The 24959-nt window shown below is 27.1% G+C and overlaps 1 protein-coding gene across 1 annotated transcript; it reads right to left on the bottom strand.

Annotated features, from left to right (window-relative positions):
- Positions 1–17222: 17222 nt before the first annotated feature.
- Positions 17223–23274, bottom strand: LOC130963385 (putative expansin-B2). Its single transcript, XM_057889509.1, has 4 exons — positions 23103–23274; positions 22051–22163; positions 20532–20713; positions 17223–17544 (listed from the first exon to the last, which is right to left on the bottom strand). Exons 1-4 carry the CDS (start codon positions 23272–23274, stop codon positions 17223–17225), a joined length of 789 nt encoding a protein of 262 aa, XP_057745492.1.
- Positions 23275–24959: the final 1685 nt, after the last annotated feature.

The following is a 24959-nucleotide window of genomic DNA, read 5'->3' as shown; positions in this document are numbered from 1 at the left end:
TGCTCATAAACTTCCAAGAAAAGATTCTATTTTAGAAAAAAAATCAAAGGAGCAACTTGGTTTTCATCTCTTGATGCAAAATCAGGATATTGGCAACTTCGTTTAGACGAAGAAACAAAAAAATTAATTGCTTTTACTTGCCCAACAAAAGAATCAACAAGTGTGTTGCTCTATGAATGGAATGTATTACCATTCGGATTAAAACAAGCCCCAGGTATTTATGGAAGAAAATCTAAAAGAGTTAAATGAATTTGTTTTAGTGTACATTGATGATATACTAATTTTTACAAAACAAGATAAAGAAGATCATCTTCAAAAATTATTAATAGTTTTAGAAATATGTAAAGAAAAAGGATTAGTTCTTAGCAAAAAGAAAGCAAGAATAGCAAAACAAGAAATAGAGTTTCTTGGATTGATTCTATCCACTCAAGGAAAGCTAAAACTTCAACCAAATATTTTGGAAAAGGTAAATTTATTTTCTAATAAAATAGAAGATAGAAAATAATTACAAAGATTTTTAGGGTGTATAAATTATATTTCTGATCAAGGATTTTTAAAGAATATAACAGAATACAATAAAAACTTATTTCCAAAAATAAGTACTAAAAAAGTATGGAAATGGGATGAAAAAAGATAGTATGCAAATTCAAAGAATTAAAGAATTATGTGAAAAACTTCCAGAACTTTATATTCCAGAAGAAAATGACTACTTAATAGTAGAAACAGATGCTTCAGACATAACCTGGTCAGGATGTCTAAAAGCTAAGAAAGCTATAAAAAGTCTGGAACAAGAAAAAGAATCACTAGATTCTAAATATTCTCCAAATGAATTACTTTACAGATATATTTCAGGAACTTTTACTCCAACAGAACAGAGATATACTACTCATGAAAAGGAAACTCTGGCAATAATTAAATCTCTTAAGAAATGGAAAATTGATTTACTACCTAGAGAATTTACATTAAGGATAGATTCAAGTTACTTAACAGGTTTCATACGATATAATTTAAAAGTTGATTATAATCATGGACGATTGGTAAGATGGCAATTATTTTTGTTACAATATCCAATAAAAATTGAATATATTAAGGGTGACAAAAATGTTATTGCAGATACATTAACAAGAGAATGGAGTTCGTCTACAACGCATTAGATCAAGAAATTCAAAAATATGAACAAGAACTCGAAAAATGCAAGCATTGTCAGCAAATAAGGACACAGATCCAATCCCTCAAGAAGGCCATCGAAGCAATGAAATCAACACAACAACCAAAACCATCAGAGTTCAGCCAGCTAAGCGTAGTGGACAAATCAGGTGAAGAAAAAATTTCAGAAAATAAAACAATTGCTGAAATTATCAAAAAATCCACCCAAGATAAAAAATATTATGTAATTTATAATGGCCCCATGAAGGGAGTATATGATGCCTGGGAAAAAGCAGCACCATTTACACATCAATCAAGGATAATTCATAAAGGAGGGTTTTTAACACTGGACGAAGAAAAGGAATCCTTCAGGGAATATGAAGCTCTTCATCCAGAGCAAACCCTAAAAAGAGCAGATAAAGCTCCAATTCAAACTCAGAGAACAGGGATAATAAGAAACATTCCTACAAGGGCTGAAATCAAGGAAAAGAAAAGGGTCTGTAGATCAAATCTCAGAGAAATCCTTAACATAGTCCTGAATTGGACTAAAGAAAAAAGGACAATCTTGGGATATTATCCTATTGCCAAAGAACAGCTAACAAAGCTGGTTATATTTCCAGATGCTTTCCCATCTGACACCTATCAGTTTTTCCAGTATGGATTAATTGATACAATTTTAATTTTTAATGATCTAAAAATTATTAGTGAGTTTCCTGCAGGATTCATTGATGCAGTAAAGAGATTTAAAAATATGATTGACAATGTAAATCCAAGGGATATATCCCTAAAATTTACAAACAGTCAACCTATTTTTAATGAAGAAGAAGAATGCTTGGTTCCAGCACACCAGGTAATATTCATGTCCGTCTTCCCAGGAAATTTTCAACCAATTGATCAGATTCAAGATTTAACAATTTACAGTCATGAAGGAAGGCTAGCCAGCACATTAGCAATGGTTTTTGAAAGAACTCAAAAAATAACGAAGGAATCTCACACAATGATTAATTATAAAAGTAGAAATACTCTGCTTGTGTCCAGTAAAAGAAATGAAATTGAAGAAAGAGAGATGAGACTCTTGGTGGAATTTGAATCAGCATTCTACAACTTATCTGGACTTTTAGAAAAGCTCCCTGAAGGGATAAAGAGGAATCTCTGCTATTTAATAAAAGACAGAGAAGACCACAAGTGTCAGCTATGTGCCTCAGAGATATATGAAGAAAGCAATAATGAAACGGAATCAACCCACATGATAAAGGAAGAAGACAACGCATCTGAAGGTCACATGATGAAAGAGGAGGACAGCACATCTGAAGCATCTCTCAACATTATTGCATAGTGACGTAAGCACTTAGGTAATAAAGCACCAACAATGTAGCTGGTGCAAGATAGCAAACAATGACGTAAGCAATGACGTCATAAGAAGGGTAAGAATGGGAATTGTCCATCAAACCCAACTATTATAAATAGGTTGCTTAGGCAATTGTAGAAGGCATCAGACAATAGAAAGCAGGAGGCTAAGAGTACTCATATGCTAGGAGAGCAAGGAGGAAGCTGCCGAGGCGATTCTATAGTCTGAAGAAGAATTCCCTTAGGGAAAATCAATTCTAAACTCCCCTCTGGAGTTAGTATCTACAATCTCCCCTCTGGAGATAAAAACATCTTATGTAAAATATACTAAATAAATGAAGTTTTTCTCCAGAAAGGTACGCCTTTATCCTAATCTCTTAGTTATGAATTATTTAGAAAGCTTAGAATTAACAGAAGAATCTGATTATTATAGATTAACTGCTTTATTAGATAATGAAAAACAGGCTGTTCTAAAAACAGAATTAAATCTCAAATCAAATGAAAATTTTAATAAACAAAATCTTTTAAAAGAAGTTTTTAATAGAAAAAATATAATATACTATGGAAAAATTCAACTTGAAGCCCCTATAAAGATAAAATCCGCCAATGGAGAACTTGAAATAGTTTTGATAAATGATGAAGAATTGAGTAAACAGATCGAGAAAATTAAGGATCAACAAAAAAGATCTAAAATTGGATGGATTCATATTAGTACTATACAAGTCTTAATCAAATCTATATATATAAAAGGAATTAATTCACCAATAAGCTTAGCAATCTGTGACAAAAGAATTACTGATGACCCAATAGATCAAATAATTGGAATTGTTCATGGAAACTTGGCAAACGTAATTGTTAAATTCAATGCCCATCTTGGATATGCTATACCTTTATCAACTGAAAACCTTGGAAGATCTATAAGTTTGGCTTATAAATTTCATAGAAAGAATCTAATGGAACAAGACGATGAACCTTTTTCAATTACATATGCAATAAATTATGCTTTAACAAATAGCCATCATAGTATAATATTTAAAAACAAAGAAAGAATTTATGTTGATGAATTATTTCAGAAAATTGTAAAAACAGAAATACCAAAATATAAAGCTATTGAAAACCTAGTTCTATTATTAAAAGAACCATCAGGAAAATCAGTTTCATCGAATTTTCAAATAAGAGAATCTAAAATTAATAGCCCTTTAAGTTTATCCAAGTTAAAGATTAAAGAAGAAAATTCTGAAATAAAAGAATTAACAAAAAAGGTCGAAAAATTAAATGAAACCCTAAACATTAAATTATGACAATAAATAAAGAAAAAATATATGTAACTTATCAAGACAAGAAACAAGAGCTCTTTGAAAGAGAAAATCGGTTGAATTATTTACAGTTTTCTGAAATAAATCAAAGAGCATTTGAAGCTCTAAAAATAATCTATGACAAGTTAAAAAGAGAAGTCGAAGAGCTAGAAAAATTAATAAAATCTCTAGAAAATAGTGATGAATCGATGATAGAATTTGCAGAAATTCTAAGATAAATAATGAAGCATACAAAGATTGAAAGACCAGAAAATAAAATAAAAAGAAAAAGGGCAAAAAAAATTAAAAAGTAAAATAAAGCAGTATAAAAGGGAATTAAATAATCTTCAGATCGAAATTGATGACCTTATAATAAAAAGGATAGAAATAAGAATAAATATAAACAAGTTGGAGTTAAACTTAAAAAAATTTATAAATGCCTGAAAACCCATATTATGACTTAAAAGAATTAAAGCTGTTAAAAAAAATAGAAAATGAAGTTGAAAAATTAAAAAGATATTTAGAAACAACAGAAAGTGTAGAAATAAAAGAAGTTTTTGAGGATTTAAGAAATTATATTAAAGAAAAAGACAAACAGATAAAAGATTTTATATACAATAATCCATGCAAAAAAGAATATTATAAACTAAAACAAGATTGAAAAACTATAAAAATCAGAATTATAAATACTAGTAATACGGTCAATACTTTTATTATGAATTGGCAAATTATTCAAAGAGTTAATAGAAATTTCGAAAAAGAAATTAAAAGAAAAGACGACTTTAAAAATTGGTATCAGAGCCAAGTTAACGATTAAGGGTAACACTTTCTCTTTAAGCAACACTTTTAGTGATATGCTTTTAAATCAAAATCTGTAAATTTGTACAAAAATACATCTGTACAGTAGATGGACCGTTATTATTATTATAAATTGTATAATATTCTGACGCTAAATGTATTTACATGACATATTTTGGTTCAGTTCTTATCTGTCTCTATTATCATATATAGTTATTTAAGAAAAATATTAAATATAATTACGAAATTTGCAGATTAATTTTTAGAGTAAGTTGGAAAAAAAATTTACAGAATAATTATTTACAAACTACAGAATATTTTTTAAAATAATGATAATTAATTACACAAAAATTATTAATTATGACTACTTAAAAATATTAAAGTAATTAAATTATAAAATATTACTATCATAAATTATTAAACTTGTAATAACAATTAAAAATGATAATACACTATATTATATTTGTAAAAAATTCGAAATTGTAAAATAATTACAAAAATTACTAAATTAAATAATTATTACCGTAATTAAATACATTACATTAAATCTTAATTACATTAGACAACAAAAACCTTTAATTACATTAAAAAAAATTATAAATTACTACGTGATAATTAAAAAAACTAAAAATTATAATCAAATTATAAAAAAACACAAGAATATAAATTTAATATACATCATTAAAGTGATTAAAATTAATATCATCTTACATTTTAAATAATAAAATTAACCAAATAACGATGATTATAAAATATCTAAAAAATAATAAAAGTGATTAAAACTAACATGTTGAGAATGATATAAATGCTCAAAAATGTATTCTACCGAGTACCGACAATGTATACAGGGGTAAAGCTAGGCAACATTTAGTGGGAAGGGGAGGGAAGGGGAGGGAGTCTTTTTTTTTTGAGTTTTTTATTTTAACAAAAAATCATTAAAAATAATTAAAGGAAATAGTAATTTTTTATAGTGAAAGATTCGAATGCTGACATTTCTATTTATAAAAGTTAAAAATTAAAGTTATACTCATAAAAGATGGGTTTTTACAAATAAAATTATCCAAATTTTATAAAATTAAATAAAATTTTCAAACTACCCTCTAATATAACCTATTTCTAACCTCTAATTTTACTCTACATCGCTCTACTACCACTTTCATCTTCTGTCAATGTTGACACCCTTCTTTTGCTTTTGCATTTGCATCTCCTTTGGATCTGAAAGACGAAAGAAGAGCCATCTCTATCACAATCGCCATTCCAACACAGAGGAGAAGGATCAAGATCAGATGCAACTTCTCCGTCCCCTCAAAAAACAACACCATTACCAAGACCGAGCCACACCCCATTTGCACCTCCGTCAAAGCCTTTACTCCAGCAACCGTCGCTAATCTTGGTCCCGGCTTCGACATATTCGACTGTGATGTTGATGGCTCGGTGACACCGTCTCCCTCACCGTTGACCTACACGTCCACCCAAGAAAGATCTCTATCTCCAACATATCCGGTACGAGCAACAACACTACCAGGCTGAGCAAAAACCCTCTTTGAAATTGTATTGGGATTGCCGCGCTCGAAGTAATGAAGATGCTTGAAATCCGCTCAATCAGCCTCTCCCTCTCTCTCTTCAAAAGGGTCTCCCCTTAGGAAGTGGCTTGGGGTTAACACCCTTACTATCAGAATGTCACACTTTCGACTGTATCATTCTGATAGCTAGGATATTATGACGATTTCTATATACTTAATAATAAAATAGGAGTCTTTAACTTGAAACTGTATTGTTGTTTCTTTGAAAAATAAAAAAATTCTTTTTCTTTTTACAAACATGCATATATAAACAAATTCAATCACAATCTTCATATATATATATATATATCTTACAAAAATATAAAACAAGACAAAGGAAAAACTATAACTAATATATATATACAACACAATCAGATACGCAGAAAAAACTCCTTAAACTCCTCATCTGTCCTAAAAAGAGAAATTTATTGGGGTGAAAATCTAACCACACGGTCTCACGAGAAAAGTTTTAGAATTGTTATAAGAGGATACATATAAAGAAACGAAGGAATTTCAAACGTAGATGATAATCGCTCATCCTATGAATCTTTTTAAACCGCAATAATTAATTATCCATAATTCAAATTCAATCTTCGATTGCAAGAATTTTAAAGCTCAAATAATATCCCATAACATAATCAAGTATGGCCTCCAGTTTAATATAAAATCAAATTGCAGCCTCCGGTCTAACATATAATCAATCAACACTCGGTCTCAGAATCATCAATTCATTACCAAAACTCAGTCTCAAAACAGAATCAATCACATGCAACAGACAATGCAAGGTAAACACAATTAAAAAGCAGTTACAGTAAGCACCACAATTAATAGTTAGACAGAATCAAACCAAAATACTTAAGCACACCCAAACACTAACAACCAAATGCAGTATGATGCATGCATGTCCTACTGGCCATGAGCTCACGTGTTGCTAGAACCTGACACATCCGATAGCTAACCTGAACATGGTCTCTCTCTTGCACATTTCCAGGAGAAAAAATATTCCAGTCACATAAGGAGAATACCCTGTCACCGTCTCAGAGGGAGAGTGCCCTGTCACCTTGCAATCAGAGAAAATTTGGACGGAACAACCCACCACATTCCCAAGAAAAACATTTCAAGCTTATCACAAGCTGGTCTCAGCGGGAGAGTGCCCTGTCACCTTCTCTTGGGATGTCAATCTTGCAAGTGGGATAAAACTACCATCCTTACCAATTCAGTCATTCAGACTACAATCAATCATAAATATTGAATCAAATCTCGTCATCAATAACAATCAATTATCATTAATCATAGTCACCAACCTGTCACTCGACTTAATCAAAGTTCTCAAAACCGATTTCAATTTTATTTCTAAATTTAAAACATTCTCAGGAGAATCAGAGATCATTTCGTTGCGCCAAATCAAATTCAAATACTTTAAATTCACTAGATACTTTTCAAAACATAACCCTTAAATTAAAATTAATTTAATAAAATTTACTTTCGATTCAGCCAAATACCCAAAACCACTTTCAGCTTCACTTTTAAATTTAAGACATTCCTGTAAAGGATCGGAATTTATTTCATTTTCACTATATCAAATTCATTAAAACTTTTCAAATGTAATTCTTTAATCAAAATCAAAACAAAATAAATTAAATTCTTATTATTCAAAATTTCACTTAAACTACCTTGAATCAAGATTTATTAAATCAAATTCTACGACAAAGTCTCTAAACTTTAGGGGGCAACAACCAATCTCGTATTTTCTTATAATTCAATTTATTTTGAACTTATAAAAATTTTGACAGCACCTCCTCTAAAATTCAGACTTTACCACTCTTACGGATTCCCTCATTATCATAAATTCTCAATTTATTTTGATCCAAAACAGTATTCAACCCAGAATTAACCAAATCAATTAGAATTTCTGGCATTTAATAAATTCCAATCAACTTACAACAATGCATTTTATCAAACTAATTTCAATCCAATGCCCAAATCCAGGAATTCGACGTAACCAAATATTACAACAACCATCACTTTCAATAAATTAATAAAACCAATTCAACAACATCAATCAACTAATCAAGATAGTTAGCCTTCTTAATTGATCAATAAATCAATTAAACAAATAATTACATTCATCTAAAACAACTCATTTCAATCTATAAGACTTACGTAATCATAAAAAATATTTTTCGTATTAATATTGACTTGTAGCAATTCTTGAAAGTACAATAAGTTTAAGAAAAATTCCCTACTTTAATCGTGACTTAACTACGTGACAAAATTCTTCTTCTTCTGGCTCACAGTAGTGGCAACCACAACCACAGCTCTATTTTACTTCTGCAGTAACAACAGTAGCTTCAATCACGACATGTAATAACCAGAACTTAACCCTACGTTACGAAAACCTTAGAATCTTCACCAAACTCATAACAGAACAAATATACACTAGCAGTGAGAGTTTTCAAGATAACAATAACTTACTGTGGCTAAAGAGGAATAAGACAACAAAGCGACAGAAACACCGGCTGTGTGTTTTGGTGACCAAAATGGCAACGAAGATCCCCGACAGCCACGAAGCAGCAACAACAGCGGCATACCAACTCCTCCCACAACCCTTTCATGCATGCAGCAGTGACGGCCCAAGCAGTAACGACGGTGACGGAAACAATCGCAGTGGGGGCAACTAGCGCGATGGCGGCAACAGCGAGAAGCATAACTACGCAAGCTCTTTCTCTCTCTCTCCTTGCTTTCGTCTCTCTTTCCCTCTCCAGTCGGCAAAGACGACGGCTCTCTGCGAACAGCAGTGACGAGCACGACGGTATCGAGCTCATCCTGGTCCACAGTAGCGGCAGCCACAACCACAGCTCCATTTTACTTCTGCAGCAATAGCGACAGCTTCAATCGCGACATGTAACAACCAGAACTTGACCCTACATTACCAAAACCTCAGAGTCTTCACCAAACTCATAACAGAACACATATACACTAGTGGTGAGAGTTTTCAAGACAAGAACAACTTACTGTGGCCAAAGAGGAATAAGACAACAGAACAACAGTAGCTCCGACTGTGTTTTTCGGCGACCAGAACTGCAGCAAAGATCCCCAACAACAACGAAGCAGCAACAACAGCAGCATACCAACTCCTCCCACAGTCCTCTCACGCATGTAGCAGTCACGGCCCAAGCAGTAACAACAGTGACGAAAACAATCATAGCGGAGGCAATTGGCGTGACGGCGGTGACAACAAAGAGCATGGCTACGCGAGCTCCTTCTCTCTCTCCTTGCTTTTGTCACTCTATCCCTCCACAGTCGGCAAAGATGACGACTGTAAAACCCTCAAAATTAGTAAATAAGTAGCTAATAAATTAATTATTAATTAAAGAAATTGGAAAATAGAATTTTTATAGTTTAATGAGGTAGAATTAATTAAAACATGAATTTTGACACTAATTTTAAAGAATTTGGCTCAAGATTGAACCGAACAGGCCGAATCGAGTAAACTGGCCCATATTAAGCCCAAGACCCAACCCAATACCCATTTAAGGGAAGAACACAGCCACTTCTCCCTTAAACATAAGGGAAGCACGCTGAAAACTTTGGGTAAGGGGGAAAACAAGAACACTAACCCACTCTTGATTTCAATCTTCAATAACTTTCAATTCGGAGCTCCGATTGATGAGCCATCAGCGATCACGCGTTCGTCTCAAAATTCTGTACAAAGCCCACTAATCAATTTGGTAAGAAATCCAATTTTCTTGCCCAAATATCATCTTCAGTTTCAAATTTATGGGATTTTTGTATTGAAGATTATGTGATTTTGATGTCTTAGGACCGAATTAGCTTGCAGAAATTATTGGGTTTTGTTCATTTGAGTCATGGGTGAGGTAAGAAAATCCGAATTTTTAGTGAGTCTTCACTTTAGTAAACTCTACGTTGATTATAGTAATAATATGTGATATTAGATTGAATTTAGATGTTGGTTGGAGTTGATTGATGATGTGGAGCAAGTGATGTTGAGTTGAACTTGCTTGATTGAGAATTTGGAGCTTGGAGCTTGTGGTGAGAAGGAATTTTGAAGGGTTATGTGGCTTAGGAAGAAATCGGCCAAGGTATGATTTTAGTTTCTCATATTGAATATGTAATGTCTTGTGAAAACTTAGGCTAGACAACCTAGGATAAGTTGGATTGAGAATGTTGGATTTGATTGGTAGTTTAGTTGATAGTGTATGTTTGATTTGTTGAGGCATGATAAATTCATTGGTTTTGTGACTTGAATATAGTTGATGGTGGTGGAAAGATGATATTTGAAGTATATGATGATGTAGGTATTGATGAGTATGTATATTGCTTGTTATATTGAACTTAAATTGTTGGATAGGATCATAATGATGTAGATTAAAGTTGTTGTGTTAAACATGGGTTGTTGGATTGAAAACTTGATGGAGGTGTTAATTAGTTTATTAAGGAATGATTTGGTGTAGTTGAATTTGGTTTTGATCCACTATGGTAAGATTTGGTAAGTTTTAAAGGGGTTGGGGTTGAAATATTTTGGAAGTTGAGGTTTAGCAAAATTCTACATAATCTATTTTCTGGCAGCAGTTTCAGACGATTTTTGGGAACGATATAACCATCACAATTGGATGAAATTTATTTTCATTTAATCTATTTGATGTGTAGATCAATCCTACAAAAATTTTTTACAGTTTAACGGTTGGATTAGGAGATATAAAGTTTTGAAGTTTGTTATTTTAAAGCTGGTTTTCTGCTGCTGCATAATCAAACCAACAACTTTCCAAGCTTATATCTCCCAATCCTAACCATATTTTGAGTGAGACCAAAATGACATTGATACTGGGATTATTTTCTTATTTTTGTAGAAATTTCATACTTTCATAAATTATTTTGAAGAAGTTGTGCTTGTTTTAAAAATAGAGCTCTTAGCTGTTTTGACAGCGAAACCAGTTTTTGAAAGACAAACTTGTAATCAGTATAACTCTCTCCAGAAAAATGATTTTTCTATGGGACTTTTATTGATTTAAAGCTCTATAAGTCTATTTTACTTCTGAAAAATTTCAGATATATCAAGTGAAAATATGTTTTTTGGTGAATTTTCTAAGAACAGGGTAGCTTGTTGTTTTAGTGCAGAGCTTTTAAACTTGAAACCAATTTTTGCAAGATAAAATGGCTTTCTTTTTTATTTTATTCAACTTAACTATTTCAAATAGGTTCTTATTTCTAGGATACTTTCATTTTGAGTCTAGAGATAGAAAATTAGGCTTGTAGTCTTCTGTGAATGGATTTTTGGATAAAATAAAGTGTGCGAAAAGGATGATGATGTTATGCATGATGGCAAAATTGATAATCAATGACTGATAATGAATGAATGAATGAATATGATAAATGAAGTCAAAATGAGATTGTTGTTAATGAGTTATAATTGATAATATGAATTGAGATTGAATGAATATATGTTTGAGATACCTGGGCAGTAGCAAGGATTGTGGTTCGTCTCGCTTGCTCCGGGTCAATATTTGAGATACGTGGGTAGTAGGAAGGATTGTGGTTCGTCCCACTTGCTCCAGGTCAGAGATTATGATGCCTAGGTAGTAGAGGCAGTAGTGGTTATTTCACTCGCTCCAGGTTGAGCTTTTAAACACCCTCCTGGATAGTAGCCACAGTAGTAGTTATTCCACTGGCTCTAGGTTGAACGGATAGTAGCAAGGGAGGTTGTAGCTCAAATCCACTTGCTCCGTGATGAGTATTTCAATTCATGGTTAGCTACCAAGACGTGTCGGATTGGCTATATAACCGACAGATGATATCATCAGCCATAGGACAAGCATGCATCATATGCATATTGTTTGAATTGTTTGTTTGTGAATTAATTGGGATTGGCTAAGTGATTATAATATGCTATTTGTTATATCTGCTATCTGTATTACTTATATTCTACCTGTATGTATTTGCCTTTGTCTGCTTGTTTGTCTTTGTAATTTCACCGGAGATTGAGGAACGGAGGAAAGGCAGAGAAGTTATGGATTTTGTTAGGTTTAAGACTTGGTTAAGTTAGGAATCCTTAGAAAACCATCTTGACTTATAATCTGAGTGTCGGCACTCTAGGATTGTCTCTGGCATTTTCAAGACCTTATATCTTATATATGTAGGAACCTTTACCATACTGAAAACTTCCGATTCTTATCCTATACAATATTTGTGTTTTTCAGATGCAGGTCGAGAGGCACCTCGGTTGGTGTCTAGAGCTTCTGCAGCGAAGTGGATTCATTTTGGGGTTTTACTTTTGGGTCTTTTGCTATATGTGTATGGACTCTCCTCATATATATACTTGTATTATTTTGCACATCTTAGAGGTTTATAGAGAACCATGATTGATTATATATGTATTTTGGGTTCTGGGTTAAGTAAATATATGTATGTAAATATTCTCTGACCAATTTTAGCTTCGCAGGCTAAGTCAGGAGCTTGTTATTTTGTATTCTTGACCCTCTGTTCTTACTTTTTATATATATGTTTGTGAACTCTAATTTTTTCTTCGTACGCAAGTCAGTGGCGGATCCAGAAATCTTATAAAGTAGGGGCCAAAAATAAAAAAAATAAAATGCCAAATTAAAATTGAAAGTTTTAATAAAAAAATTAATTATATATTTTAATATTATTTTAAACTAAAATTAATTTTAAAAAATTTATTTATATCAATGTTTTTTTATAAAATTTTAATTTTTATCTTTATTATAAAAGATGTAACATAAATAATATAAATTTATTTCTCTAATATTTTTAATATATGTATTTAAAATAAATTAATGAATATAATATATAAGATATATTCATATTAATAAATAATTTACTTAATATATTTTGATTTTAATATTATAAAAGATAAAAGTTAATCTAATTTATTTTTATGTATATATTTTCTTATTACATTCAATTAAAAATTATTATAAGAACTAAAGTATTTTTATATAATAATAGATAGAAGAATTACAAAAAAAATTGAAGTTTTATTCTTATTATAAAAGATATAACATAAATAATATAAATTTATTTTTTAATACTTTTAATATATGTATTTAAAATAAATTAATGAATATAATATATAAGATATATTCATATTGATAAATAATTTACTTAATATATTTTGATTTTAATATTATAAAAAATAAATTTAATCTAATTTATTTTTATGTATATATTTTTTTATTACATTCAATTAGAAATTATTATAAAAACCAAAGTATTTTTATATAATAATAGATAGAAGAATTATAAAAAAAATAAAAGAACAAAAGAAAATAAATTTAAAATACATGACATGGAATTTGAACTCATGCTTTAAAGTATAAAGTGCCTTTCTATAACTATTGAACTAGAAAGTAAGTTATTAAAACCTTTTAACATTATGTAAAATATATTGTAAGTTTTGAAAATTTAGGGGGCCATGACCCATGCTGGTCCCCTAAATTCGCTCTGACGCAAGTAATCTTTTTCTTGAGCGTTGGGCTTTTGATTTTGTGATTTTGTTTTTACTCATTTTTCAAGACTCCTAGTATACTACGTTCTTTCGACTATTATATATTTTTATATCCTAATATTTTAACATATTATAAATCATAGGGTTATAAATTTATATATCATATTATAATTTTAAGTTAACTCCTTAAATACATTATAACATAAACCATCTAAAAAGATACAACAAATTAACGAATATCACATGAATCACAACATAAATTCTAAATTGTCACGATATTTCAAATAAAAAGAGCATGATGAATACAGAGAAATTAATTAATATAACTAAAATAAAGAGCAACAAAGAGACACACACAAAAAAATAATAATAAAGAGAATCAATAAAAGCATTAACATATAAACCACATATACGAACAATGTATATATTAATTGTGAATCACAAAAAAAAGACTATATATATATATATATATATATATATATATATATATATATATATATATATATATATATATATATATATATATATATATATATATAAAATTTAAAATAACGTAAAGATGACACATCTTTTTTTTTAATTAGAAGTTAAAAGAAAAAAAGTATGCGCATAATAATAAGCAATTAAAATAAATAAAAATTTAAAAAAATAAAAAAATAAAATGTATAAATAAAGATAAAAATACAAAAATTAAATAAATTAAAAAAAGTGTACCTTAAAAATGAGAGAGAGAGAGAGAGGGGAAGAGAGGGAGGGAGGGAGAGAAAGAGAAAAGAGAACGAATGAGTAAAAAATATTTGATCTTGTATAAATATATAGTATTGAGAAAAATAAACTAATTAAATTAATGCATATATTTCGTTATTATATTTATTATTTATTAAATAATTTGATATTTATTCCAATCAAATCAAATAATTAATATAACTAATCAAATTAATTAATTGATATAATTAATTATAATTAATCAATTCATATAAATTATAATAAATAGTGAGATTTGAATGTCTAATCAGATTAATTAATTGATATAATTAATTAATTATAATTAATTTGCTTTAACGAATTAAATGAAATAAATAAGAAAACACCTCAAGAGCATACACATCAGTTCCATCATTAAATACAAAAATTCTATTTTTATATAATAGAATAAATAGAATAGATAGATAATAAAGATATTTTCTTAAATTAGTATAATTATGCATTATTCATTAAATATTAATTGTAATATTGTAATATAATTATAATAAAAATATTTTTTAAAATAAATTTATTTAGAGAAATATAAATTGATTATTAATAACCGGTGCCTTTACCATATAATAATAATAATAATAATAATAATAATAATAATAATAATAATAATAATAATTTATTATTATTATTATTATTATTATTATTATTATTATAATTAAAATGATTAAAAATATTTTTGATTGATAATTGATAAGTAGTTTAATAATGCATTAAATATTGATTTTATATAACTATAATAAAGATATTTTCCTAAATTAGTATAACTATGCATTATTACTTAAATGCTAATTATAGTATAATTATAATAAATATATTTTTATAAAATAAACTTAGAAGAAAAAATAATGCATTCATTTTAGCGGGGAAATAGATTCATGAGGAATCGATACCTCACTTTCATTAGTTGGGAAAAAAATCCAATTTGTTAACTAATTAATCTTATGTCCATATATATAATATTATTATTATTATATACTGATTAAAATTGTGAATATATACTAATAAAATTATTGCATGTGAATGAGAATTAGAACTATATCAATTATATCAGTTATATTAATTCAAAATTATTATTGTTATTATTATTATTATTATTGAATAATGATGATAATTTACGTGATAATAACTTTTATCTATAAAACATCTAAAATAAATAATATTCAAGTATAATTAGGTAGCAATTATAATTCAAATTATTGCATATGAAATCACGTGAATTACTATTATAATTGATATAATTGCTAATTATACTCTCAATCTTATCGATTATATCAATTTAACTATATCAATTATATTCAAATTATTAGTCAATAATTTTAATAGAAATTCTTGCTATAATTAGGTTATTCTTATGTTATTATCTTATATTAATCATTATAATTAATTCAATAGAAATATTTATTCAATATATGTTATCTACATTAATTATGTGTCAATATTTAAAAAAAACTAAAAGAAAAGATATATAAATATATAATATTATTGCTATATAAAAAATAGATATTTTTTTTGGTGACTATATAAAAAACAAATATAAATATATATAAATTATATTATAAACAAAATAAAGCCTATATATAGGAATAACAAAAAACTCAAGTAATTATTTGTTGGTTTTTATGGTTTCTTGTAGTGAATTAAACTCAAAACATTTATAACAAAAATTTAAAAATATTTAAAATTAATGACTAAAAATATTTAATATTATTATTATAATAAATATTTAAAATTATTTAATGACTAAAAATATTTAAAATTAATGTATGTTACTAATATCATAAAATTTGATCATTTTATGATTAGATTCAAATATTCTTATCATGATTACCACGACCGGTGCAATTATCATATCATTATCATATATTATTATTATTATTATTATTATTATTATTATTATTAAAAGTATTTTTAATTGATAATTGATAAGTAGTTTAATAATGCATTAAATATTGATTTGATATAATTATAATGAATATATATATTCCTAAATTATTATAATTATGTATTATTCATTAAATATTAATTATAATATAATTATAATAAAGATATTCTTTATAAAATAATTTAGAATAGAGAAAAGAAAAGTTCATTTTGGAGAGAAAACGAAGTCACGAAGGATCGACACATTACTTTCGTTAGTTAGGAAAAACCCAGTTTTAGTATATTAAATAAATAAATAGATTATTTTATATTCTTATATTTAAAATATATGGATAGATACTTTTAGTGACTAATAATTTTAATACACCTAACATAATTTTTATTCTAATTATATGGCACATTGATTTCAATATTGTTTGTTGAATAGTATATAAGCTAAGCTATGAATTTGTAATCACTTCCCTGTATCTATATTCATTCTCTCTATTTCTCTCTCTTTTTTCTCTGTAATTGGATATCACTCTCACTGCCACTCCTATCTTCAAGAGTAATTATATATTGTTGCAAGTTTTTAAAATATATATTAGTGTATTAATAGGCTGAATTCACCTTTCTATAAATTAAATGCGGATAATAATAATAATTTATTAGTCAAAATGATAAACAATTTATACTAATATTAGAAAGTTATAAGCTCAGTTCAAAAATTAATAAGATTTTTTCTATAAATTATATACGATAAAAGATATTTTTGAAAGAAAAAAATTGGATATTAACTCTTTCACATATTTCATTATATCTAGTAAAAGAAGATACCATAGATTCTTATTTAGTAATTGATCATCCTTTATATTTCTGTCATATACATGTATTTTTTTTTAATTTAATAAAAAGGGCAATTATGTATATATAAAGAGAAATATAATATATTTTTCTAATAAGAGTCTTCTAGAAATTTATCTTTGATCGATAAACTTGACCGATCTTCCAATCCTTTGGGATCATATCACGAATCATAATGGTCTTTCCTTTGATGCCATTGGGATAATGTTGAGCGAGTGTAAAATTGAATGGAGGTTGTAGATCATAACCACCAGCAAAAACACTCCAAGTTGGACCCCACACATGAGAAATGTTATTGAAACTTATAGTATTTTCTATATAAACATCTGCATCTCCATTTACGTATTCCATTGATACTTCCAAATACTCTGATCTAGATTTTTCACCGATGATAAATGCTATAGAATCTCCAAATGAGCATGAAACCCTAAAGAACACCACACAATTAAAATTGAGAGAGATACATAAAAAATAATAAATTCAAGTATATTATTTTTGTCTTTAATATTTGGACTAAATCTTAAAGTTGTCTTTAATATTTTAAATATTTTATTTAAATTTTATATATTTTAAAATTATTACATTGTTATCTTATCGTTAACTCTTTAAAATTTCTGAAATAAAAATGCATATGTAGATATTATAATTCACTGTAAAAAACTAAACTCATATTACCGATAATAAAAATTAAAAAATTAAATAAATAAAAAAATAACACTAGCATATGAGAAAACGAAATACAATTAAAGTTTTGTATTGTCAGTGTCATTTTTTATTTATTTAATTTTTTATTTTTTTACCAACGATAATATAAGATTAGTTTGTCTAAGTAGATTATAATGTTTATATATGCATATCTGTTATAGAATTATTAACAGAAATGATAATAAGATAATGTTGTAATAAATTTTAAATGTTAGAAACTTAAATAAACGTTTAAAATACTAAGAATAATTTTAAAATTTAATTTAAATATTAAAGACAAAAAGTCAAAAACAGTATTTTATTCAAAATAATATAATTAAGATAGAAATATTATATTTGTTTATTTATACTATTCTTAGTTTTTGTATGAAGTGAACGTCAGATAAATTGTCTCCAATAGAAACATTTTTCTCATCAGTCGTTATCTGATTTTCTAAAATAAATTTATATTATTTAATGTCTCAATATTTTTTTCTTAAAAAATTATCAAATGAAGATGGCTTTTTTTATAGGCCTCAATTGTCGTACTAATTTTATTATGCGTGTGCCTTAATAAGAGGTAATAAAATTTTGTGTATCTCTATATATATATATATATATATATATATATATGTAGCTATAATTTTTTTTGAAATATAATTATATATTTAAAACATATTAAATTGTGTTTGTAAATCGCAATGGCTAAAATGGATCAATCGAATTTTATTAGTGCTTAAAATTTAAATTAAACGAATTCCTATCAGATTCTTCAAATTTTAATAGATTTTGAAAAAAAAAAAAGCCAGTTAATTGAAAAGCGATTAAATTTATATTTTAAAACACAGGGAAAATAAATATCCCAAATTGATCTTTAATAATTCATGCTTCAAATTTTGTTCCCTAATAGAAAAAGTCTCTAATATTTTAAAAAGATAAACAAATTAATTTTAAATAAAATAAAAAGACATTTTACTTTTTAAAAAATAAGGACTAATTTGTCATTTTTTAAAATTAATTTTTGTTTTAATTTTTTTTGGGAACTAATAACATAGAATTAACGATAAAAAAAACGCTTCTAAATTATTCTGACGCCGACAAAAATGTCCCTAATTTTTGTTATCAACAAAAATATTTTTAAATAATTAAAAAAATGTGCCAAAACTACACATTCTTTAAAATAGAAGTGGTTCATTAACGTTGTGGTCTAATGTGACAAACAGAACAGTATATATGATAAACAAAAAACTAACGGGGCCTCGTATTATATTTGTCCCAAATTTAAAAACCTTATACCCCAATTTCTTTGAGCAATGCTAGGGGGCCAGCAATTTTTGTGATTGTTAGCCATCAACTAGCCATCAATGATGATTTGATGGTGTGAGATTGGTGTGAGATTTCATCCAATGGCTCACCTTCCTCTGCTGGTTACATGCTGGCCAAAATTCAATAAAACTGCTGGCCCCTAGACTTTTCCAATTTCTTTTCATTCTTTTCCGTTTGCTCACATTTTTTCTCACAGTGACCCACCCTCTAACTCATTCACCATCTGCAACACCCGCCACCACGCGACCCATCATAGTTGTAGCTCCATCTAATTTCGCATTATCTACCTCTCTTCTTCTCTCACTTTTTCTTACTCACCTTTCCTCTCTTCTTTCTGACTTCCTCTCACTCGGTCTTCCTCTCTCAACAACGCCTAAAACGATGAAATTGAGAAACTACAGCCAGAATTGAAATGCGAGCACGATCAGAACTAGAAGGCAAGTGCGAAGATCGAAACTGGAAGACGAGCGTCACAACCAGAACAGGAACGTGAGCACGACTGGATCTGGAAGGCTAGCACGTTCAAATCTAGAAGGCAAGCGTGACGGGATGGAGTTGGCTCCTCCATCAGCGTCGGAAGACTAGCTCGAACGAGATGGTCCTCGTTCATGCTTCTCTTCCTTTGCAGCAGGTCCTGGATTAGGTTGCTCCTCCTGCCTAGTTGTCCTTGCTCGCACTGCTCCTCTCTTGTCAGTAGTCCTCTCTTCCACGCTTTTATTTTCTATTTAGTTTATTGGTGATTACTGATTAATGCTACTATTGTTAATGGATTATGGTTTTAATGAAAATTAGGGTTTAAATTATATTTTTTTATTTTTTAATTTAGGTCTGTTTCAATTGAAAAAGTTTAACTTATTTGGGTCTATTATTATCTCTTTTTGTTTTTTGGAATATCTAAATATCAGTTTAATTTGGATCTTTTTTTCTGTTTTGTGATTTTAAAGAGGACAATAGGTATTGATGATGAGGAGGTGAGAAAAGAAAAACGCGTGCCAGAGAGTGAAAAGAAGTTAGAAAAGAAGAAAGGGAGAAGATAGGGAGGGAGTGGAGCTGCGACAGTAGTGGTTTGTCGGTGACTCTATTACTATGGACAAAGGTGCTGGTGATTGACCGACTTAGAAAATGTATGAGTGGGAGGAAAATATGAGAAAAAAGAAGAGGGTGATTCATTTGCTATATAAATCACTCTGTTTGCCACATCATACCAAACCGTTAACGAACCACCTCTGTTTCAATGAATATGTAATTTTTGTGTTTTTAAATTATTTAAGAATATTTTTGTCAATAACAAAAGTTGGAAAATTTTTTATTTGTGCCAAAATAATGTAGGAACATTTTTTTTGATTAACCAATTACTATATATAAAAGATTTAGTTTGGAAAAATTATTTGCAAAGCATTATACCTTCTGTATTGAAGGTTGACTTGTCCAAGTTTGCGAAGAGTATCTTGTTGACCTGGATTTGCGATGGAAGCAAAAGCGGCGCCACTGAGATTGAAATGGTATCCTGAACACGATGGGCATTCATCACTTACCACCACTGTCACTGGCTTCCCTGAACATGCTGGATTATCTGTGCATTTCACCTATATATCATAGTCATCAACATTTCTTATTATATTTTTCATGATTAGCAAAAAGCGGAGTATGTCTATAGTTACGGTAGTTATAATAGTTAAAAAATTTTAGTAATACTTAAAAGATATTATTAAATAGTAAAAAGTTATTATTTTAATTTTACCAATACTGTATAAGTGTTGCTAAAATTATATAGCTATTATAGTCACTGACTCAATGTAACCATAGACATTATAAAAAAAAGCTCTAAATAAATTAAGGTTAGTTTAGTAAATCTATTTATAGAGATATTTGTGTTTCATATTTTGTGTTTGATAAATCAAAAGAGTAATGTATTTGTATTTGTGCATAAGTTAAAGAAGTACTTTTCAATGTTAGGTTTTATTTATTCTGAATTAAAAAAAAATTAATATAACCTTATATATCAATAAATATTTAAATTTATTCTTATATTCACATTAATTACGGTCTTTTAAATTTAAAAATTATTTTATCAAACATAATTATTATTATTTTGAGTTGAGTTAGGCCTAACTCAAACTCACTCATTAATAATCAAACTTATTTATAAAATTCAAGTTCAACTCATAAAAAAATTCATGAATTAACACAAATAACATGAACATATTTTATTATTTTATATAAATAAACTATAATTTATATATAAAAATATCAATTATCTTTTATGTTCTCTATCATAATTATATATAAAAAGTATATACATATGTATGTAAAGTTATGTATTATTGTTAAATTAAAAATGCAAAATACATAATATATTAATATAAATAATTATAATATATAATCAAACTAACTCACGATTAGTCGCCAAACAGAAAAACTAACTCACGATTTAAACCATGAGTTTATTCAAATTTAAGTTCAACTCATTTAACAATAAAAATTTGGTGGTTAGATGTGAAATAATATCAAATTTGTTTATTTTTAATATTACTAAAAATATTAATTCATCCTTTAATGCATTTTTATGTTCATTGATCTTTTGAAAATTAAAATTGTAGCTTATTTTGAAAAGATACTTTTGGATTTTTCTAGTATTTCTATTTTATTAAAATAAATTTCTCAAACATATTAGAAAAGAATAAAAGAAAAAAAAAGTGAATAATTTTTTAGTTTATTTTTGATGCATTGACAGTATAAAATATTTTATACAGTTATGCAATTATAATCATTTTTAGATGATTATTCATGCGATCAATATAAAAAATAATTATTTTAACTAATGTAACGTTATATAATTAAATACACGTATAAAACGATTTTATACTGTGTATCAAAATTAAATTCATAGTTTATATAAAAAAATTAAACCAAATAAATGTACCTCATAACAAGCACCACATCCGTAGCCCTGGCGGAAAATATAATGGCCAGCAGCCGCCGTCAATTTAGAGATGGGAGGATTCTCCACAGTTTTACCATATTTACATGCACCACCTACACATAATTACATTAATATTATCAAATTAATCACTAACAAAAGAAGATTATTAGAGATATAATTAATCATTTATATATATTCTCTTATTGATTCAAGTTTTTGTAAAAAAAGTATTTTATGGTATAATATCAAAACTTTTATATGATCTAAAATTTTAGAATATACTCCTTATTGATTTAAAAAAAATTTCATCACAAGATAAATGAAAAAAATAAAAGATAAACTTGCAAAAGTTAACACAAAACCAAAATTAAATTTTACTTAAAAGACATATTAGAGATAAAATTATTCATATATTTTCTCTTATAAATTTAAAATTTTAGAAGAATTGATCTTATGAATACATAAATTACTTTTATTGAGTCAATTGCAATATTATTTTTAATTATGCATGCATCCTTAATATGAATGTATATATTATTAAAATATATTATATTAGATATAAAATCATATATCATATATCGTCTGTCTATGTAAATTCTTAAGTTTTCTAAAAGTTAATAATTATATTTATATGATATAATTTTAGAGTATTTATAAGTAAAAATATCAAAAATTCAATTCTTAATTATAGTCGTATTTTTTAAAATTAAAAGTAAATAAATAAATAAAATTTTATCACAAAATATGACTAGATCTATACATTATTCATTTTTCAAACATAATAATAGTTCACTACTATAAAAAAAAGATGTATTATATATATAAATTGTTTAAATGTCTTTATAAATAATTTAAATTTTTAAAAAATAATTCCATAACAAAAGCAATTGGTAATAAATTAAAATGATTAAAATCATCTATGGGAGTTGATTTGGCAGAGTACAGTTGTATGACCATGATAAATAAATAAAAGCTTTTTACTTGGTACATACAAAGAAGAAGAAGATTAGCATAAGTATATGTAATAAAAATAATTTAACTTGCACACTCACTCTCTGATCCAGCTCCGTCGGGGGTTCCATACCATGTAGCTTGTGTTTGGTCCCATGGTTTTTCATCATTTGGAACCTTTGAAGGGTTGAAAAATTTGGGGTTGATGCAATAGCAAGTAGTGCTTAGAAGCATAGAACAAAGGACTACAAGAGTAAATGTGTGAACCTTCATGATGAATTGATGATAGTTTTTGCAACTGTAGTAACGTATCATGTTTCAAACTTGCTAGCTAGTAGTATTTATAGTACATGTTTTTAATAATTAAATTTCATATAATTTTTTGTTTAAAAATAGGCCATGTCAACATTCAAATTTGTCAATAATTAATATTAATAATGTTAATTCTATTTTTCTGGTATAATTCAAAGAAAAAAAAACTTCAAAATATTCACTTAAAATGTTAAGCGTGTGCAACGTTGATTTTAGTTTTGTTATCTTATAAATCCTTTTTGGAAATGATAAAGATAAGAGAGTATTAATTGGATGATTAAAATTCCAAAGGAGTAAATTACAAAATTATGTAAAATTATTTTTTTTCTACAAATAAAAATGCGTATCTTGTTCAAGAAGAAAATTCTGATCCATATAAAAGAGCTTGAAAAGGAAAAAAATCATTATACATTATTATTTTTATTATTATCATTATTATTATTATTGTTATTATTATTATTAATTGCATATAATATTCTGACATACACCAAATCCATTCACGTAACATATTTTGGTTCAGTTCGAAATTTTTTATTTAAATTGAATAAATATATAAATTACGGAAAATACATAAAGTATGACGCATTTAAGTAATTATTTCATATTTTAAATCATATTTTTGTAATTTATATATTTATTTAATGATATTATCAATGCTATTTAAGAAAAAAATTAAATATAATTACAAACTTTGCGACTATTTTTTTAATATGAAAAAAATATGTTTCTCATTGAAATGAAGAAATGAAGCTTAATTGCAAGTATATAAAATTATAAATGTCACAAAATACAGATGACAGGTCCTAGAAGGCTAAAACAGTAACATTCAGATTGCGAGCTGATTTTTGCAGGTTGCATGCTGCTTGTTGATTGGTCGATGCTCCAATCTGCGTGTTGATTCTTTAATTTCTATAACCCTCTGCTTGATAATTTTGTCTATAAATATCAAATTTGTTACTATTTTCTGATTATTTTGAGTTAAAGTGTGTTAGTATATTAGTGGTGTGAGGATAAATAATCTTTAGTGAACTTAAAGAAAAGATTTTTTACAGATTAATTATTTGAAAATAAATAATAATTATTTATAAATTACAAATTATTTTTTAAATAATTATAAATTAATTACATAAAAATTAAATTATGACTACTTAAAAATATTAAAGTAATTAAATTATAAAATATTACTATCATGAATTATTAAACTTGTCATAACAATTAAAAATTATAGTACACTGTATTATAATTATAAAGAATTCGAAATTAAAAATAATTACAAAAATTACTAAAATTAAATTATTTCTTTACATTAAATTTTAATTACAATAGACAACAACAAACTTTAATTACATTAAAAAAATTATAAATTTTTATGTGATAATTAAACAAAACTAAAAATTATAATAAAATTATAAAAAAACACAAGATTATAATTTAATATACAACACTAAAGTGATTAAAATTTATTTCATCTTATATTTTAAATAATAATATTAACCAAATAATGAGAATTATAAAATATTTAAAAAGTTAAAATTTACATACGAATTTATTAAGGATGATCTAAATTAAAAATATCTCTAAAATTTTTAGAAAAAATTAAACTCTCTTTAACCATCTCTGTAAGCAGTAATATACAAGCAAGCTAC

This window comes from Arachis stenosperma, chromosome 2 (genome assembly GCF_014773155.1).
Source record: "Arachis stenosperma cultivar V10309 chromosome 2, arast.V10309.gnm1.PFL2, whole genome shotgun sequence".
NCBI classification, from domain to species: Eukaryota; Viridiplantae; Streptophyta; class Magnoliopsida; order Fabales; family Fabaceae; genus Arachis; species Arachis stenosperma.
The sequence above is the reverse complement of the archived record's forward strand: the minus strand, read 5'-3'. Positions and strand labels throughout refer to the sequence as shown.

Excerpts from the sequence above, each read along its gene's own strand:
- LOC130963385 (XM_057889509.1), bottom strand. The coding sequence starts at position 23,274 with ATGAAGGTTCACACATTTACTCTTGTAGTCCTTTGTTCTATGCTTCTA. Across the intron at positions 22,164-23,102 it reads CGACGGAGCTGGATCAGAGA|GTGGTGCATGTAAATATGGT; the intron begins GTGAGTGTGCAA and ends AATTATGTGTAG. Across the intron at positions 20,714-22,050 it reads GATGTGGTGCTTGTTATGAG|GTGAAATGCACAGATAATCC; the intron begins GTACATTTATTT and ends TATGATATATAG.